The 15,931-nt window shown below is 43.7% G+C and overlaps 1 protein-coding gene across 3 annotated transcripts in view; it reads right to left on the reverse strand.

Annotated features, from left to right (window-relative positions):
- Positions 1-1,396: 1,396 nt before the first annotated feature.
- znf609b (zinc finger protein 609b) overlaps positions 1,397-15,931 on the reverse strand; it is a 69,157-nt gene continuing 54,622 nt past the window's right edge. Inside the window, exons 4-9 of one of the 3 annotated variants that reach the window (XM_076078761.1) lie at positions 12,737-12,824; positions 8,282-10,754; positions 7,782-8,148; positions 6,296-6,664; positions 5,999-6,077; positions 1,397-4,836 (exon numbers count right to left, since the gene is read on the reverse strand). In XM_076078761.1, the coding sequence (XP_075934876.1) occupies positions 6,004-6,077; positions 6,296-6,664; positions 7,782-8,148; positions 8,282-10,754; positions 12,737-12,824 (3,371 nt within the window). In that variant the 3' untranslated portion in view covers positions 1,397-4,836; positions 5,999-6,003. Of the gene's footprint in view, positions 4,837-5,998; positions 6,078-6,295; positions 6,665-7,781; positions 8,152-8,281; positions 10,755-12,736; positions 12,825-15,931 lie in introns of all 3 variants that reach the window. The other 2 variants (XM_076078760.1, XM_076078762.1) reach the window with 2 other exon arrangements.

Genomic DNA, 15,931 nt, shown 5'->3' on the forward strand with positions numbered 1-15,931 from the left:
CATATAGAGACACTCTGTAAAGAACTAAACTACTTACAAACTCTTAAAATTCACATCTACTGCTTCTCCCTAATATGAAGGACAACTGGCACAGACTCCTGCTGGTACAAACACGTGTTACACTGGGATTTAATGGTTCCCTGTGGTGTTTCTAACCTCCAGCTGTGCTGTTGTGTGTGTGTGTTGTTTGCTATTTCACCATTTCACTCATCAACAGGTGGCGGTAACACGCCAGGATGTGCTGCAATGCACCAGCAAAGGCGGGGATGAAGCAGACTGCAGGCTGGTACACAAGCATGTCAACAATGGCGAATTAAGAAAAATGTACTTTGCAAATGTTTTACGAGGATTTAAACAGACTCGACCGCGTTTGCTGGAGCTCGAGGATACAAACGAGTTTTTGGTGAGAAACAGAGAAACTTTCCTCCTTCAGCAGATGATTGTGAAAACAGACTAAAGGGGGACTTTAAGGGAGCTGTATTTAACATCCAGAGCATTACTATAGCAACAGACACCGTTTAGTGTCAAGATGAAGTGGAGTGATGTCTACCTGAGCAGAGAATGAAGTCACTCTCCTGTTGTTATCCGAGCATCTCCCTGCGCCGTTGATTGCGCCGGTAGCTGTGAGCCGCCGGCTCGTCTTCGCCATGTTGAGAGCCGTTGAGAGGCAACTAAAATGCTCCCAATCTTGCATCTTTACAAGATGAATTGATCGGATGTGTCACTTTCTTTTGTTTACTACATGCTCAAACTGAAACCGTACGAACATCTTACTGTGTCACATAGATGCAAAAAAAAGTGTCCTAAACAGCATGTATATTGAAATAAATGGCATTTATATTGTGTTAAACCAAGGAAGTTAGTCAGCAGTGAAACTCCCTAAAAACAGACTCAATCTGACTTTTGACCCAGCTGAGATCGACTGTGTGGCGTCTTTAGAGACACTGCTCTCCTGTGGTCAAGTGCAACACTGCAGTTTCCATTTTCTAATGAGCTTTTCTAGCATCTTCAACTTCAACTTCTCTCAGGAAAGGAATATTAATTAATAAGCAATGTTGGAAACTTACATTCTGGTGATTTTAGACAAAAGAATCTTTAAACAAATTTAATGTAAACGACTCAAAGATCAACCTGTGTGGCAAACTATTTTCTTTATTAAAACCCTTCATTAAATAACTAAAATAGTCTCTAAAGTGAAATAATTGTTCCATGAAAACTTTGTTTTCTCGACTTTCAAGCGTACAAATATAATTTTGAAGATTCCACCTGAACAAACATACTGGAGTGATTACTAGTAGTTGAACAATCTGAGGACATTCGGATAATTGAACAGTTTTACTATCTTAATCCCCCAGCATCCTCGGAGCAGAAGCCATTGAGCAGTTCCCAGGACAGATTGTCTCATAAAAAGATTTATTTTTTTCCAGCCCAAATTTACAAAGGCAAGTTACAGAGTATTGTATAAAAAAGAACCATGGCAATGTACACTTTACACAAACTCCTGAAGGGAGGGAGAAAGGAGGAGAAGGGTGAAGAGTTCTGAATAGCTCACACAGACAGAAAATGAAGACATTGTAAACATCCTTGCAAGCACCAGAACGGGTACTTTTGGGGGTGGGGGGGGGGGGGGGGTGTGGGTGGTGAGACAGCAGGTGGGTTGGGGGGAAAAGGACAAACGAGCAAGTGTCTGTGTGTTTTCACAGAAGAATGTTCAACTAGGCACCAATTGAGACAACTGCTGGCCAATAAATATACTCTTCACCATGATACAAATACAGTCCTGCAAAATACAAGAGCCAAGCACTTTCCAATATGTTGATAGCAAAACATGACTTTTTCTGGCTTTTTCATACACTTCAGTATATATGATTTTCACTGGGCTTTGCTTACTACTGAGATAACATTACTACTCTCAGTCAGAGAGAGAGAGAGAGAACAAATGCACTTGTCACAACCATTGTCCGATAAAACTATATGTACTGTATGCAGTCTGCTGGTACTAAAACCCACCGACTTTAATGACAACATCACAGCTGCCAAGATCACCCTCACAGATTAAGTACAAGTCAAACACCACCACATTCAGCCTTCTCATGTCAGCCATTCCTCCTTTTAAAATACACAAATAGTCAAAAGATAAACCACCTTGCGAACTTCCGTGGGACGTGAAACTGCAACTTATTGACTGGGAATGTCCGAGAACCTCGAAATGAGCCGCTGCAGTTTCATAACCATGAGTACTGAGTCTCAAACAGCTAACACCCAACTTCAGAGGGTGTTAAGCGTCAGGTTAACTGGTGGCTTATGGACTTGATCACATACAGTATTTAATGAGAACAAAACAAAAACAAAAAAACTACAACAATGGGAACATTACAAGTGTAAAAACCAAAATCAATCAAATTTAATTTAATGCCAACACGGTCAATATTCTACTCTCATTACGACGCGTCAGAGGAACATGCAGACCGTTCACAGCCCACAACAGCGTGGTGCGAGTGAAACCTTTAGCGAGTCCCTGTGCTGAGCCAATCTGTCATGAATGAAAACCACCACAGCAGCACATCCTTCACACCCATAAACAGAAGCCCTCTCAAATCAATGCAAATGGCATCTGGATAGAATTTCACTTACAACCCCTGAGATACAAGAGGACTGTAATTCAAAGCCAAGAGGGTCCTCTGGTCGACCGGGGCTTTTTTTTTCTTCTTTTTTTTCCTGTCGATTTAAAGTGAATTTACAGAGTGGCGCCGCCAGTTCGAGATCCAAAAGGAAAGCCTCGAGCTTCTTCTCAGCTGAACTCTGAGCCTCCTTTCTTCTGCCATGTGTGCGGGATCAGGGTCACCTTTCACTTGCTTAAAAGGACCAGTGCATATGATTGAGGGGGATCTTAGCAGCAATAATACTCGTTAGTATGCTAAACTAAGAGCCATTGTGTTTTTGTTAGCTTAGAGCGAGCCCTTCATGTCTTCATAGGGAGCCATGTTTGTACAGTAGCCCAGAACGGACAAACCAAACACAGGCTCTAGAAAAGGGCCTTTCCTGGGGTTTTTTTTTTACGCTGTGGAAGCTTGAATTTGGTGGCGCGAATGCACCTGAAGGCCACCGTAGGTTCTTCCACGCGCTTGGAGAGGGCGGGGGTATTCAGTTGGTTGCGATAGATGCCACTGAATCCTACACACTTGTCCTTTTAAGTTCATAGTCTGCGTCGCATTGGTTTCGTGTGACGTTTCACTTTCATTCAACATTGAGGTCATTTCATGCTTTCGTGTGCCAGTGTGTTGATGTAACGGCACAGACAGCAACTGAACAAAGAAAGCTGATCGTCTGAGGTGTCATTAGCCCAGCTGATCCTCAAGCTAGCCGCTTGTAAGAAACCCATGCTAACCGTCCGAGGTGAATGTGTGTTTATGGTGAAGCCACATGAGCAAGTGAAGCACCAAGAGAAATCTTCGCCCTTTTGACTTTTTTTTGTTTGTTTTTGTTTGAATCACTGAAAAAGATGTGGACAGCGTGTTGGGATGATTGTGAGGTGCGGCGCAAGCTTGTGATGCGTTGTAGAAGCCAAAAGAATGAAAAATCAAAAAGTGCAGCAAGACAAGCAAAGAAGAAGCACAGCCAGACGTCCAGGAAACAACGATCTGAGCACATATTGTGAAACGCTGTGAAGGCCGAAAGCTATTTAACAGTGGCAGTTCTGAAGCAGTTGCGTGCCGGGATAAATATAAACATTTATGCACAGAAAAGTAGGCTAAAAGTCTATATTACAGCAGAGAAATACATGAGTTGAATGAAGTTTCACACTGTTTACAGAAAACAACTGAAAGAGACGAGCTGAATGAAGCACAATCATTCAGAGAGAAAAACAACACGTGAATTCATCGCTTGCTGATGTGGCTTCACCGTTTGAGTGTAACGACGGATGTGACCCGTTCATTGTGAGGGGAAAACAGGACTCATACCAGCATCAGACACATTCAAGGATGAGCACAATGATATGGAGTAGAGGTGGAGCATTACCGAGAAAAGAAAACATGAATAGTGTTTATTCTCCATTGAGGTGTGTGCGGTCCCCTTTGCAAAAAAAAAAAAAACATGACGACATCATCCCTGAAACAAGAACTGAGGGTTCAAAGAGGATGGGGACTGACAATGATGATGGAAAATGAAAAACTTCAGTCTCAGGCTCTCAAGTCTCTGAAGAAAGCAGCTGTCGCCATATTCCCCCTCCCCCCCGAAATATAGCCAAACATGTGTCAAGTTAAGGATATACTGTTGTTTCACGGCATACAATAAGCCAAAGACAGAGTTGAAATCATTTCAATATGATTCTCTTTTTCTTTTCAGTCTTTTATTTAGTTTGACTCCCCTTTCCCGTCAGCCACCCAACTCATCAAAGTCCGCTGCCAATTTCCTTCTGCGTTTGACAAAAAAAAACAATGCAGTCAGAGAAAGAAAGAAATAAAAACAACAACAACAAAAAGCTGTTCTGGCAGTCCAATCGTCTCTTTTTGCATTGTATTTGTTGACAGTGCAAAGACTAGATAATCAGCGGGTTGGTGTTTCCTCTGCGTGGTGCAGCAGAGTGATGGCTTTGAACCTGGGTTACTATCAGTCCTGTTTCAGTCCAAGGTTTGGGGAAATTTGGGCTCATTTACGAGGGTAGGACAAAAACAAAAAAAAAAGAGACAGTCTGCCTAGCCTCGGGGCAGAAGAACTAAAAGTATAGAAACACCATTCAACTGATGTCTAAAAGGTAACTCCCGGGAGATCTCCGTCTCATGTGAGCCAGTCACATGAATCTTTGCAGGGTTGAGGTGTGACGGTCAGGTTTCCCTGTGGAACACAAAGGAGACGTCTTTACGACCGGATCACCTCATCATTTACATTAAATACAGAAACAACGGTGTGATGTTTAATAAAAGCTTTATATACGTGGATGTACACAAAGGCAGGCAGCGCAGTATTTGTACTTTGAACTTAATACTTCTACTTCAGAGGGAATATGTACTTTTATCTCCATCACCTGTATTTAGGAACTATGTTTAATAGTTACTTTATAGATTAAGATTTTACTAACAAAACATCTCTGACCAACCACAACATTAAAACACTGTTTACACATTAATGCATACCCAATAATAATATAATATATATATATATAGGATACTGGAGTGCTCTGGAAGGGAATGTTGGAGTACTTTTACTTGTGATTTTAAAGGAAATTTTCCTGATAATACTACTGTACTTTTACTTGAAATGCAGTATATTTCTGTGGTATTTCTAAGTAAAGCATTTGAATACTCCTTCCACTGCTGGGCGTTGATAATTGTACGTTTCTAGACCTGCAGCCTACACTCAGCTGGTAGGTTATTGGGTACGCCTCGCTAAGACTGTATTCCAACACAATTGTCCTGCAATAAACTGCACTTTCATGAAGGTTATAATGTCCAGCTCGATTCAACTTTCTGATTATTTTGGAGGAAGTAATTTATCTGTATTGCTCTATAAAGGTGAATCACCACCACATATTTATTCATCAAATGACTCAGTTGTCATTTCAAAGAGCTGCCACTAGATGTCAGTGCAGGCTGCTCCGGTTTAGAGTCCTGGCGGGCTCATTCCACATCTCTATTATCAACACTATGATCCACTTGTCCTCAGAGGACCTACTTAGGATGGATGAGCTGAGGGGCTAAATGCTGCACTGCATATTATGCTAGATTGCAGCAGAGCAGTGAGGGCTTTGTTTGGCCAGGATTTGTTTTCTTTGCAGGTTGCTGCCTCCGAGTCTGCAACGAGAGCAGGGTGTTCTTTTCACTTCAGATCAAATAAAGCCAGGACAAAGGAACAGTAATCTGTGCCAGCACTCCTAACCTTAATATTTCTAACTACAGTTGCATGTGAAGCACGATGTCTGCCACCTGCGTTTGCAAACACCGCTGTCAGTTTGTGTCTCAGTGGGCTTGTGTTTCACCGTCTTCTAAAGGGGTCTTACCGTTCTCACCTCCGCGGTGGTGGGTAGAGAGAGGGGGTTGCTGCTTGTTGGCTGGCAACAATAGCTGACGAGGAGAGACCTATGGCGAGTTGGAAAATTCCTATTTAGGTTCTGAATTTAGATTGCTGATTGGTCATCTGCCAAAACAGTCTGCATCTACTTACAGTAAATATTCTGACTGTGGGCCTTTTTTTGGTATTAACCTAACTGGCATTAATCTACTTTGCATATATAGTGCCTTATTAAGCATGTTTATAACATTTAGTGAAGCGATGGGCCGGCTGAGGACTGACTGACCTGTGGCGTAGGACAGGTCGTATTGGCCCGAGAGCAGCGGGTATCCCAGGTGGTGGTGAGAGGGCATGATGCGCTGCGAGGGCGAGGAGCGTGGTCGGTCCACGTCTCTCTCTCGCTCCCTCTCCCGATCTCTGTCTCCCCCGGCTCCTCGGTCCTGCTCCCTCTCCCTCTCGTGGGGTGGCTTGTCACCTACTGTGGGGGATTTGCTCTTGTATTGGCTGGCGTGCTGATGCAGGATATCCAGCGCTTTGGAGTCCGATGCCGTTTTGGTGACAGTGGGGCTGGCGCGAGATTTGTCTCCGCCTTCTTCACCTCCGGCTATTTTGGTGCCATATGGAGAAAACGGATAGCCTCCAGGAAGGTACGAACCTAAGAGTGATGAGGAATATTGAGGGTTTAAAATTAGGTTTATGTGGAATACAAATTGACTATAATTCATTAATGTTCACATCAATCAAGCTGAATAGTTATCACAATTGATTTCAGGTCACCAGTCCATTTTGACTGCTGGACTCAATGTCACATCTGCCTAATATCCAGGTACCGACAGTTAAACAGTCTAGTACCAGCTTATTTTATCTACATGGGATCATTTTGATCTTGGAAATGAAAAAGTTGACAACAACTGCAGAATTTGGCGTTTTCATTTCATTTAACAAGCGGAAAGTGGAGAAGCATTTTTCTCTGTGCAAACTATCAACATGATGGTTGCCATACCTGGTCTGGTGGTGGATACACGTATACTATATTCTTTGGGCAACATATATCAGGAGGATTTTGCCAACCCCCTCACTATTTCTGGAAGAAAACCTTTTCAAGTATATGCCATTTTCCATATCTACTAATCCTGTTCAGAACCACAAAATCAATCCTTTATTGACTTGACCTATCCAACTTCCTTGCAGATTACTCCCATGCTGTGTTTTGGCCCCATTAAGCTCCACCAAATTATCGTCATCATCATCAGTTATTTCATGCTGCTTTACCGTTTTCAAACGCAACTGCAATTTCAAGTAAAACAACACTAACATTTCTGCAAATTACATCCGAGTTTTATGAAGAAAATTGAAATGATCACAAAAAACATCCTGCTGAGACGAGCACATACAGTTATAAGATACAGAATAATAAATCCTTAGAGCCAATGGATGCAAAATGTAAGAGACATTTAAGTCTTGAAGCTATGTGGACTATGTTGCCTTTCCTTCATATTCCTTTAAATGGAGATAGGGTCAACAGCTTTATCACCATTGTAAATCAATGCTCATATTAGTCTGGCATGTATTTGACCAAGAAACCACTGATGACTTGCACCAAATGAATGATTAAAGTCATTAGCCAAAAGAATATTACAAACTAGATGACGTTAGCTGGCTAATGCCACCAGCTCAAACTAATTAAAAAAGGTTGAAAGATAACTATTTATTCATACTGCATGTGCTTTCTTACTAAGAGTGTATTAAATATTGTTCGTCTAACGTCATACCTGGGTAGTTCTGCATCATGACCGAGGGCATGCCCCTGTATCCGGGGTGGTTGGGGTCATAGCCTTGTCCATAGGGGTAACCATGCATGTAGGGCATGTAGCCTTGGTGCTGTGCAAGTGGTGATGAGAACTGCATGTGGGGATTAGAACGAGAGTCTTTGCTCATGACCCGATGGTCCTCAGAAGTGATTCTGGGATCACTGCCCTCTTTGCCGTCCTCCTTTAGCCCACTTTGACTGTCCTTGGGCCTGGGCCGGTCATCCTTTATTTTCCGGTCGCGTTCCCGCTCTCTGTCCCTTTCATCTTTCCATCGAGGTTGTTGTTGCTGGTGTTCGTCTTCTGCTTGGGGCTTCTGGCTCTCGGGGTACTGCTGAAGGCGGTAAAGAAGGTCCAAGTCAGCACAAATCAGCATCTACATATTGAAATAATTCTAAAACATTCTCACAACAACAGGTTCACAAGCATATATTCTAACACTGTTATACTAGATTGGTGTTTACCTGTCTGTACCACATGGCTTGCTCCATCCCTGCCTGACCCCTGGACTCCAGCGCTTGCTTGGAGTCTTCCTTTCCGTGGTGGCCCCCTTCAGTCAGCTTCATCTTTAGCCCCTCAGCTTGCTGGGACTTTGGGTCGTCCCCCTTTATGCTTCCGAGGGATTTGGAGGAGGGCTCAGAGGGCGAGTCCCTGGATTTGCTTGGGGGCTGCGATGTCTTTCCAAGGTCCGACTGACTTGGGGCTTTGGAGAGGCTTGGCGGCATTGGGCTCTTTTGTTTCCACTCCTCCTTCATGGAGGCTTCTCGTTCTTTTAAAGCTACGTCTGACTTCTTCTCAGCACGATGCTGTTCAGCCATCTGTCGCTGCCGTTCTTCACACTGTTGCCGGTAGGCTGGGTTGGTGTTAATCAAGTGGTTATGGTAGGCTTGATCGGGGTGATATGCATATGGAGGGACATAAGCATACTGGTTGTAGTAAAGAGGTTGCATGTACATGTTAGATCGCTGTTGGATGACTGAGGGTTGATGCTGCTGTTGTTGTTGTTGCTGTTGTTGTTGTTGCTGCTGCTGCTGCTGCTGTTGTTGTTGCTGTTGCTGCTGCTGTTGTTGTTGTTGCTGCTGTTGCTGCTGCTGCTGCTGTTGCTGCTGCTGTTGCTGCTGCTGTTGTTGCTGCTGTTGTTGCTGCTGTTGTTGCTGTTGCTGCTGTTGCTGCTGGTTAAGAGCAATGATGTCAGGTTTGCGGTCTTCATGAACCTCAACTTTGACTTTTTCCTCAACTTGGTCCTGGTCCTCTTCCCTTTTGATCTTAATTGGACCTTCAGCCCCCAGTGTGCCTGGATTGGGCCCACCAGGACTGGGGTTTACGTAATTGGGTGAGTAATAAGTGTCATAGCTGGGATAGTACGGGGAATCTTTGCTGGGTGTCGGGTTTGGAAAGAGCGCTTTTTTGACACTTTCCCTGACAGCTTGGTCCTCTGTTCTGACTTTGGCACCATCAGATTTTCCTTCACCATCCTCACCAGCATCTGAAATGTCTGAATATGCTGGGCTATTGGTTTTGACTGAGGAGTTGTCAGCACCATTCTGGTTCGCTGCGTGAAGTGGCGTGAGAGGCTGTGGCATCCCACTGCCATCTATCCGACTGGCTACACCAATGGATGGGCTAGGGGCATTGTCAGAAAAACTGTAAATTTTGTCAGCCTCAGCCTTGATACTGGCCAAGCGACTCTGGTGAGGATCTGAGGAACCATTGAGGAGTCCTTCCCCCTTATTTCCTTGATCGGAAGTTTCAGGGTATGGAAGCTTCCCTTCCTCCAGTTTCCCTCCCTTTCCCGGCGGCTTGGGGCTGTCAGCCTCCTTCCCACCATCTTTTTTCTTCTTGTCTTTCTTCTTCTTGTCTTTGGAGCTACTTGAGGGAGGCTCTCCAATGGCAGGGGGTTTAGGCTGTGTGCCCTTCATTTGGGGACTCTTGGGAATCCCTTGTATCATTGGGGTAAGCCCTGGGGAAGAATTTGGGTTTCCTGGAGGAAAAGGGTACATCTGCTGGGATGCTGTCGAGCCAGGGCCAACTGGCCGTGGTGACTTCATGTTTTTCTGAGCCATTTTATCAGCCTTTGTGCCAGCCTTTTTAGACTTGTCTGATACTCTCTTATCATCTATACCATCATTACTGGCCTCATCAGTGAGGCATGGCCCATCCTCACACCCGTCCGTCGGGATACCTCCCATTTCTGGATCTGTCTCAGCAAGTTTCTTTTTACTCTGCTTTGAACCAAACTTGCCAGGAGATGGGGAAGGACTTTGAGCATCAAAGTTCCTGCCTTTTGGAGTAACTGAACGTGCCGGAGACAAACATCCTTTCTGAGAGATAGATGCTCCATTACAGTTCCCTGGTTCAGGGTGGAGAGTCGAGTCCTCTCCATATTCACTGTCTCCATCTATTTCCAACTTTATGTCATCATCATTGTGGGCACGGGCTTGGTGGTACTTGAGACCATTGATGTGCTTGTACTTCTTGTTGCAGTTAGGATGTGGGCAGTCAATAAGAACTGGAGAGGGGCAGCTGCGATCGAGAGGAGGTGGTAGTGGCTCCGTCTTAATAGAAGGAATAGGGAGACCTGTTGGTCCCACACCACTGTTGGAGTTTGTCCGCATACGTTTGTTGCCTTTGGTGTCCTCTGAGCTGGAATTGGGTTCCATATCCGAGGCTGGTTTGATCTTACGTTTTCCAGCTGAGGAGGGACTGGCCTTGATGTCCTCAGTGTTGCTGTTGGGTGGGGTGCGGCGCTCTGATGGCGTCTGGCTGCCCCTCCGGCCCTTGCTGTTAGAGGCAGCGCGCGTCTTGTTGTTGGTGGTGCCCTTGTTGTCTGATGAGTTGCTGTTCTCATTGATAGGGGTGTTGCTATTCGGTCTCATCCGCTTACCTCGACCACGGCCATTCCTCATCTCCAGATCGCTTGTTGGGGATTCACAAAATCTGCAGGAGTGGCAAAAATCACGTAGAAGAATTAGTGATGGTTGATTTTCGTTCAGCGCTTTAGTTTAGCTTCTTAGATGATACAATGGAAAAACAGCTACTCCTGTGTGTAATCAAGATGTGACAAGTGATCTTTTGTAAAATACACTTGTATCTGGAAGGTCCAGATGTGTTTCACAGGTACTGTGTAAACCCCTGCTACTCTCATTATCTGCTAGGTACCCCACACAGAACTAAAACATTTGATTCTTATGGTAACGGGGGAAAAAGGTTTTGGCAATAGTTATGCTCTCTAAAGGCCTTTAAACCTATGCTATTATTGTTCATCACTGTTCAAGACGTTTGTACAAGATGCTACTTCTCTGCTTGACCTTTCTAAAGTTTGTTATATTTTGATTGGGAGTCTCCCATACGCTGTCACTTACTGCACTGCCATGCCAAATTACATGCCACAATTACACATCGTCTCTCAGGAAATTAAGAAAGTAAGTCATAATAGTAATACCAATGATGACAATACTCTGGGGTTTAATTCTTTCTGAATCCAGAACCCCTAATAAACAATGGCAATTATAGCAAAATATGTATGTATGCCATTGTTTTGTCCCTGTCCTCTCATAACATACCAATCGGATATTTTGTGCAGTGTAAGTGAGTAAGTACTTTTTACAAAGCCACATGACAACTCAAAGGCAGGTAAACATCATTTGATAAGACAGCAGTGAACGGTCTAGCGGCTTTGTAATCAAAACTACGCGTCACTGAAATACTTAGAATAGCAGTTTGGCCTTATCTCTCCATAACAGTAATGTAATTATCTTTCTGCACAGCAGTGAAGGTTAGGAATCTGTGTCAACGAGCGACACCGGGCTGGTATGACTCACAGCTTCCTCTACAAGTCTCTCCAAACAACTTCAACCCCAGCAGGGGATGTGAATACATCCATAGTCTGGCAGTGGTAGAAGAATTTAGACTCATTACAAGCCCAAGTTTATATTCAGTCTGCTGAAAGCTTCCTGAATTATTCATGGTGTGTCCCTAATGTAGTCGTACTGCAAACTGTAAGACTATCTTGGTCCAAATACAGCCCAGCAAACCTCACTTACTGTGCAAACCTCACTTACTGAACATTATTGTGATATACTGTGATACATTAGTGTGATGCAGCCTCTCCTTGTTTTCCATTAGTCAGGCTTTAATCTTGATTTTTTTTTCCTATTGCACTTAACCATGCATTTCAAATATAGATTTATATTTATATTTAGATTCAGTGCAGGTGCCCTAAATCAAAGCAAGTGCTTGGCAATGTATTTCACACGACTGTATGTGTATTTTGCATAACAAAGGGAAATACCCAGAAATGATAAACACCGTAAGCAACTGCCCACATAACACTGATCTAAGAAATTGCAGCCTTGGTGATAAAGAATGTTATACAGTGTTGAGGAAAAGCTATTAGTCCAATAATTGGATTCTGCAATCTGGCTTGTTAGAGTAGCTTTCTATTTCCACTACTTCCTCCTGGGATACCAGCCGATTGCCAATGAATCCCGTTTCCCCACACTCCAGATAGAGGCTCACATGTACTTGAAAGGTCCAGCTGCACACGAGCAACTTTGTGCATTAGGCCGTATATCCTTGAGCTGATGGTACTAGAGCAGATTCATATCACACAGAATGTGAAAAGGTTAAGAGACCAAGTGCAGCTTGGATAGAGAGACTGCATCAATGATTCATTGATATCCTGACTTTTCTTTTTCCTCTACCTTGACATTTACAACTACCATGTGTGACAGTAAATTCTTTGTAAAAGTGCAAATACCTTGAAAAACCGGTGAGTGTAGCTTTAGTGTGAACAACACCACACAGGCGATGTACCATTAACAGAACATGTGCAGATTAGATGATGCATATTTAGATATTGCTACGTCACTCTGCTTTCTCCGGTTGAAATAAGAACCAAACAGAGGAATGCTGCTTACCTGGGGGGGGCCCAGTCATGCCGTGTGCAGTCCAACAGGGTGCCCACATACGTCTTGTTTCTCCAAGTGACATTGACCACCAGCATGCCTGTGAGACGAGGGAACAAAGAGGCCATTTATTTTGTGTTAACTGACAATAGAAAAATAACACAAGAAAGAATGTTTTACAGGAAGTAAAAAGTGCATTGTGGCTGCTGCATCAATGCGGTGATCTTTGCTAAAGGGTGTCACATGCCAGACAGTTAGACAAGTCAAAGATCCCTTTTTAATCTTCTTCACACAGTAAAGCCGCAGGGGCAAGACTGACTGATATCTTCTAAATTACTTTGAACAGACTCGACTGCAGTCGGTCCTTTATAACCTGTTTAAGATACTGGTGGAAGGTCTCACTAAGAATGATCACAACGGGGTTACCGGGGAATATTCGCTCAACACCCTTTCCATTTAAATAAGCCGTCTCACAGTCCAGGAGATTTCCCTGAAGGAGAATTATTTGGAGGCAAATATATATATTTTTTTGCAGTCCTCTATCTCACTTTGCAGCCCAGAAATTGACTACCTTGGGGAGAATAGGAATCTACTACTACGGCTTCTAAAAAAACAAACAAACAAGCTCCTGGGTTAAACCAATTCAACGTGAATGGTTCAGTTTGACAGACTGCGACCGAGTGTGCGAGAGAAGCTCCTCGACTTCACCGGTATTGCTGCGATCTGTCACACTTAGACGCTTCTGTGTTGCCATTTGGCGAGTGTGAAGTTGGTGGCGCTCGGTGTGAGCTACACTATCCGACCTGCGCTTGAGTGCGATACCCGACCTCGCATTTAAAAATCTAAAATTAGTTCCAGGAGACCACACGACTATGTATGTTTCTCCTTAAGACACCAAATACTTTTCCTCAGCTTGTCATTAAAATGTCATATTAAGTATGCATATTTGTACAAAATCACACAAGTGAAACCCTGCAGTAAACACAATTCATGTAAATGTGAAAAAAATAAATAAAACTCATAGCACAGAGTGGACGGCAGGCTAGAGGCAGATGAATGGTAATTTGCAGCTTTTGCACGCAAATTCAAAACTAAATCACCAACCAAACAGCTTCAGAGGATTAGGCGCAACGACCGTGCACAAAAACATTCTGAATTTATTGCCCCCACCATCCCCCCATTCACTCCCCCGGTGGTGACCTCAGCTTGCCACTTCAGCACTGCAGAGAAACTGGAGGCTGCAGTGAGCTAACTTATCTAATGGCACAGGAATGCTGGCTGGCAGCTTCCGTCCCTCGGAGCATTTTATTAGCTTAGGAAACCTCTCTCGCTCACCCCATTTTCCCTCTCTCCTTCACTCTCACTTCCTCATTTCCTCTTTTCAACGGTATAGCCATCCGCCGCTTACAATCTTTCCCCCTCCTACACACAAGTCACAGTTCAGACCTCATTTTTCTCCTGCTGCCTCCGGCATAAAGCGGCGGGTGCATGGGGCGGTTATATATGTTTACAGGAACCTGCTGACACTTGGCCACGCGTCTCTTCCTTCACTCTATGGCCTGAAAACATGAGCGCCGGGTCGAGGCTGGATCCAACTGCAAATGTCGTTGAGGAGAGGTTCTCGAGCTCAGCTTTCTGTCACATTAAAAGAACACAGGCCTTTTCTAAAACGCCTTCAACAGCCCGCCCCCCCTAAGCTCTCCAAACACTCCAGCACAAAATGGCTCTGGCAGCTGGTTGTGGCAGGATGTAAATCAAGGCAGGGCAAATGAATGAGTAGTCTTTCATGATGCGCAGCATAGAGTCCTCCCTGCTTTCTCTGGCTTGGGGGGGTTTAGAAATTCTACCAGGAGTTCTTAAAGGGCTTTAATGATTTTTTAATTAGCATCAGACTGTGACAGCGGACGAGCATTGTTTCTGTTGCCAGTACTAGAAGTAAAAATATACTTTTTTTTTGAAGAATGAAGACATTTTAACCACCCCGTTTTATTTGTCTACCTTTGCAGAGCGCCAGGCTTTTTTGTTATCCACTCACAGATTTCCTCACGCTCAGTGAAGCTGAATGAGGAGTATCTCAAAGACTGCAAAGGTTTTCTTTTACATGTCTCAGGTCTGACCTTTGGTTCAGATATCAAGGACTTTCAGTGTTGTTCTGAAGGAATCCGCTGGTGTATTTGGCTGCTTGATACGGATCACTGTCCTGTTGCAACATGAATCTTTGTATCGGGTTCCCCTGAGGAAGTCCCCCTCACCTACAACTAATTTAGGAGTCTACCGGAGAAAAGTAGCCCACAGTGTAGTTGTTTTTTTTAATATATATATATATTATATATATATATATTATATATATATCTCTGAATAACTAACTAACAAATCACTCACTAACAAATAAGCTACAAAAAACCCTGTAAAACACTACAGGCTGATAGCTCAATTTCAACTTCATCAATTTCTTTACTTCAAACTGGATCTTTGTCGTGCCTCTTGTAGACTCTGTGCATGTGTTTTCCCCCCTAAGACTGGTGCTCTTCTGGCCACCCTCCCATGTTGAAGCCGAGGAGCTCTGTAATCCAGTCAGAGGGGTCCTTGGCTTCTGGGTCACCTCAGATCTCTGCCTCGGCAATACTTTCTGTGAATGCTAATAAAGTAGTTCCTTGAACGTTATGTGGGACATCTCAAGGACATTCAAATAAATGGCGACGCGTCTTAACTCAAATGAGAATGGACCTAAAAAAACACAACAAGAAATGCTTACCGACTCAAAATGTAGCAGCGCTTCATGTTTAATTAAGATGTTTTAAGAAGAAAAGCTAAATGTCTGCTTCCAGAGCGTATAGCTCACTGAAACTAAAAACGTCAGACCGAGTTATCGTTTCATATTCCTCATCGCAGGGACAAGTTAAAAGGGTTTTCACCACTCGCACTCATTTTCAAAGCCCCATTACTTAACTCTGAAAAGTCTGGAGGTAAACACAGCCTGGATCAGTGCCACCTTGCATACAAACGGAGTCGTTTGTAGTCGTAGGGTCTTATCTGGACCCTGATTCTGATTGATTGATTGATTATCAAAAACAATCTTTTTATTAATTAACAAACAATCCTTCAATTGTTGATTCCGACTTATCAAACAATGAATTGATGTGTTGATTGAACATCCATTGGTTGGAGAAGAAAACGGGAGGTAGTGGTTAAAAATTGGGATGCTTT

Source organism: Anarhichas minor, unplaced genomic scaffold, assembly GCF_050575085.1.
Source record: "Anarhichas minor isolate MPS153535 unplaced genomic scaffold, ASM5057508v1 ptg000067l, whole genome shotgun sequence".
NCBI classification, from domain to species: domain Eukaryota; kingdom Metazoa; phylum Chordata; class Actinopteri; order Perciformes; family Anarhichadidae; genus Anarhichas; species Anarhichas minor.